A 4,359-nucleotide genomic window follows, 5' to 3' on the forward strand; every position below is an offset into this window, starting at 1 on the left:
AGAAGCTATGCAAACATTTGCCATGGATTGGACTTTAGTAAATGTGTTTTGATTTCCATTGAACATAGTATTCAATTAAAAGTTGATTAGATTTTTATAGTTCCACAGCATACCCATTTCTCATCTGAATTTCAGCTTTGCTGGGGTTTAATGAAAAGTAACTTTTCAAATGTAGTTTTTTTCCCCACATCCATAATATTCAAATGCTCAATTTTATATTAAAGATATTAATTGCGTCTCTTCCATTTAATCTGACCATGGTTGATTAATTATGCTTGCATTTAATTTTTTTAAAAAAATTGCAGGGGCAAAAGAGATAAGAAAAGGAATGGCAGAGGAACAAGAAGAAGAGAAAGAAGCAATGAAAGTCACGTAATAATGAAAAGGAAAGTCCTCGAAAATACAAAAGGTGGCCTCAAAAATCTTCCAAAGAATGCAAAGCCAAATGTATGGAATCAACCAAATACAGGTAAATGTAGTCTGAAATGATACCCACAAATTAATGATAATAATAATAATAATAATAGTATCAGGGAAATAATAGAGGAGGCAGAGCACAAAGCATGTCTAGAATAGTACTGAGAGCAGAGCCCATCCTAATGCCAAGCTTCCTCCCAACTTCTGCGACCTCCACAACTTGTCTGCTCCACTCTGCAAATATAATTCCACATTTCTACTTAATCATCCCCACTTTACGTTTGTATTTCTCACTCTTATCAATCTATATATAATATATTATAATTTACAAAAAATATTATATTAACGAATCATAAACAGTGCAGCCTCCCCCCCCCCCCAAAAAATAGTTTGCTGCACCTGAGCTTTGTTCAATTTTTACAAATGTACACCTTTCGTCACTAATATTTCTGATCTATTATGTAGAATCTAATGAATTATAAATTTTATATTTTATATCAATTTTCAGTAATATATATTTTAATAAGTAAATTAAAATCAATCATCAGCAACTATATAAGCTACTTGTTATAATTAAATCACATGTTTCAGTTATTGAATTAAAGCGATTTCAATAAACAACTTAATAACTGAAGGATGTCTATATATAAATAAACAGATCTACTCGTTGGCAGGGTTTTTTTTGTTAAAAAAAAAACAGATCTATTGTTTTACTAAGAGCACATTAAAAGAAAGGATCGGTACCGATGTGAACGTACACTAAACTTGAGACTTGTATTTATATACATACATACATATATATATATAGATATATTGGTAAACATAATTTATATAATCTGCTTAAGCCTCAAACAACGACTGATAATTGAATTGGCTTCACAACGTTAACGAGGTTTTTTTTTTTTTTTTCTTTTTTGTGGCTACTTTACGCCGGTTAGAGAACAGGGTACGCTGTGAGCGTGTATGAGTGTAACCATATCGTCGTGAAAGATAAATGCGTAAGAATTAAGAAACGAAGACTTACAGCATCACTTCCTGCTGGAGAAATAGTGGAGAGGCCTGGTCCCGGAGCAGAGGCCGTCGATGGGCCCGGTGACAGTGCCGGAGCCTTGCTCAAAGCCGGAGTGGAAGCTGGAGTAGTAGCCGGAGTCGTAGCTGGAGGAGCTGAGAGTGGCGTGGGTGTGAGAGCCGGCGGAGGAACTGCTGGTGGAGGAGTTGCTGGTGGGGGACTGAATGGAGGAGGAGACGCGGGTGGAGGAGTGGCCGCAGGTGGAGATGCAGGAGGAGGAGTGGCCGGAGGAGGAGAGGCAGGAGGAGGAGACGCAGGGGGAGGTGATGCGGGAGGTGAGGAAACCGGCGGAGGAGACGATGCCGGAGGAGGCGATGACTGAGCTGGAGGAGGCGATGATTGGGCCGGAGGAGGAGAAGACTGCTGAACCGGTGGCGGAGAGCCCTGAGGAGTGGGTGGAGGCTGTGTGGAGGTAGGGGGAGTACCGGTGGGAGTGGGAGGAGCGGGAGACGAAGGCGGAGAAGAAGTGGGAGGAGATTGGCCTCCGACGACGGCGACGGCAATGCATATGAGACTGAGGAAGAAAATGGATTTGGGATCCATCACGTGCTATCCTACGCACTGTCTGTGGCTAACCTGCGCAGCTAGAAGAAGATGAAAGTAAGAAACGAGCGGAGAAGAGAAGGGATGAAGGGATGGTTTGGATGAAGAACAAAGGGAGGGATTAGGGGGCTTATATTCCAACAGCTACACAACGTATCTGTAGCGTCTGATTTGATCTCTAGGCCTCGCATTTCCCACCTGACTGACAGGTGGATCTCTTTCTGGGCCTTATATCAGATGCCTCCTTTCCTGTTTCAATTAATTACCTTGTTGTTTTACTGTAATAAACCTCTTTTACCCAATTTGTGGGATCCCACAAATCTCCAGTGAAAATTTACACCCCCAAGTTAACTTTAGATCAAATGAGAGATGCATAACAATTTAATACTCAAACTTCAAATCATTTTAATATACTTTCTTGATCCTATAAATATAGGAGCTATTTGATGAGTTTATTTTGATTCTAAATAATGCAACACTTCAATCTCTCTTATTTTTTTATATTTATTATTTTTCCTTTAAACTAGAAATAACAGTCTCAATCAATTAAAGTTAACATGAGTGGTAGAGGTTCTTGCCATTTAAATAAGTGGTTAATAAACAGTTATATCTTGTCCCTAAATATAAATTTGAAAATAATCTTCTAAAATCGTTAAACTGATCACCTTGGGAACATCCTAGTTAACAAATTAAGGAAGTTCTGTAGCTAGAGCTTTGGGGAGTTAAATGACTACAATTTAGATAGAACTTTTTACTACTTTTACTTACCAAGAAAAGAAACTTCATTTAATTTCTTAATAAATTTAACAGAAATTAAAAATAATAAAATAAAAGTATAAATTTGAAGTAAAAATGAGGATTACTTAATGGAGGTTAGTTAGCTAGATCATGGTTGAAGGTGGGTGAGAGTACCACGTCAAAGATTGAGAGACGGCATGGATCTCTTGTATTTCAAGTTAGGATGATCTTGATATCTTGATCAGTGATAATCGAAGTGGACACTGATGGGAAGAGATTGATCATTAACATCTTCAGGTAAAAAAGAATGAAACTCTTCAATCCCTCAGAAATTAAAGTAAATCCATTCAAAATAAAGTTATTCTGCTAGCTAGCACACCGAAACTTGAATGGTGATTATTATTTATTTACAGGATTTAATGATATACATGTACATGTGGGGTACCATATTCCTTTCAAATTAGTTCATCCATCCTCATCAATCACAAGCTGTATACATAAATGTTTCAGGCCACTGTTCTCACGTTTGTTCTTAAATCTCCATTACGATATATGCATATGCATGCCTCCGTCACTAACGTCTTTTTTCATCTCCAAGTTCTTTCCAGTAATTCATTAATGACTGATTAATTCTGGGTTGGATTGGTTGCTCTGCAGCTCACCTGGTTCCACTTAATTATCTTAATTTCAATCCTTCATTGGAGAACGGATCTTAAGTACTACTTCCCCTAAACCACAGTATAAGTAAGATATTGGTTACAGTTTAAAAACATTAAGTAAAACCTTAATCTCTTAAAAAATATATATATATCTTTTCAATTATACCATAATTAAAAACTATATATAAGTTCCTTAATAATAATATATAATCAAAATTTCAATGCATTATTTTTTCCAAAAAAATAATAAATAAACTTGGACATACTCAAAAATTACTCATAAAAATTGCTTAACGTCCTATAGTTTAGATTAAGCAGGACTTTTAAAAGATTCCCTATATTGTGGTATGAAAAGAGTGTGATTAAAATGGGTTTATTATCTGTGGTGAGATTTCATTGTTCTTGGCATTTTCTATAGCTATAAGTTGGAGATGTTGTTGATGATTTGGAGGACATATACATGAGATGAAGTATTTTTTTTTTTTCCTTTTCAATTTGCTGTTAGATTGAAAATGGTGAAGGTCCCCTTTGAATTATGATAGCATGCTAGGCTGTAATTAACCACCAAAATCATGCATCATGAGGACACGTGGTATCTTCTTTTTATTTGTCAACTAAGAAGTCTTTACTTGTTTATTTCTTTCAGGTCTACAGTTATTTTCTGGTGAACCATTACAACTCAAGGGCTGAGAGTTTGTTAATAAATAAAAAAGGGTTATATTCAACTACAAATATAGATCTAGATCATATTAAGGCTTAGATTAAATTATATTGTTTTGTATTCATATAATTATTGTATTTAATTTTTAATTATCTGAAATAATTTGAAATTTAATTCTTCCAAGGAATTCAAATATAGGTAGACTGAGAAAAGGGATCAAACCAGGGAGCCACATGCATCCTGTGTGTGCAAATTAAAACAAGAATAGTAAG

General features: G+C 35.8%; 1 protein-coding gene across 1 annotated transcript; it reads right to left on the reverse strand.

The window, feature by feature from the left end:
* Window positions 1-357: 357 nt before the first annotated feature.
* Window positions 358-2,189, reverse strand: LOC129293429 (classical arabinogalactan protein 9-like). Its single transcript, XM_054931391.1, has 2 exons — window positions 1,442-2,189; window positions 358-651 (listed from the first exon to the last, which is right to left on the reverse strand). The coding sequence occupies exons 1-2, from the start codon at window positions 2,027-2,029 to the stop codon at window positions 568-570; spliced, it is 672 nt and encodes a 223-aa protein (XP_054787366.1). The 5' UTR covers window positions 2,030-2,189; the 3' UTR covers window positions 358-567.
* Between the last annotated feature and the right edge of the window lie 2,170 nt (window positions 2,190-4,359).

Source organism: Prosopis cineraria, unplaced genomic scaffold (assembly GCF_029017545.1).
Source record: "Prosopis cineraria cultivar Desert tree isolate PC_DT_omini unplaced genomic scaffold, ASM2901754v1 PC14, whole genome shotgun sequence".
NCBI lineage: Eukaryota > Viridiplantae > Streptophyta > Magnoliopsida > Fabales > Fabaceae > Prosopis > Prosopis cineraria.

Bases quoted from the DNA above. Each gene is read 5' to 3' on its own strand.
- LOC129293429 (XM_054931391.1), bottom strand. From the start codon at position 2,029: ATGGATCCCAAATCCATTTTCTTCCTCAGTCTCATATGCATTGCCGTC. The intron at 652-1,441 runs GTAAGTCTTCGT...TTATATTTGCAG, and splicing joins CTCCAGCAGGAAGTGATGCT to AGTGGAGCAGACAAGTTGTG.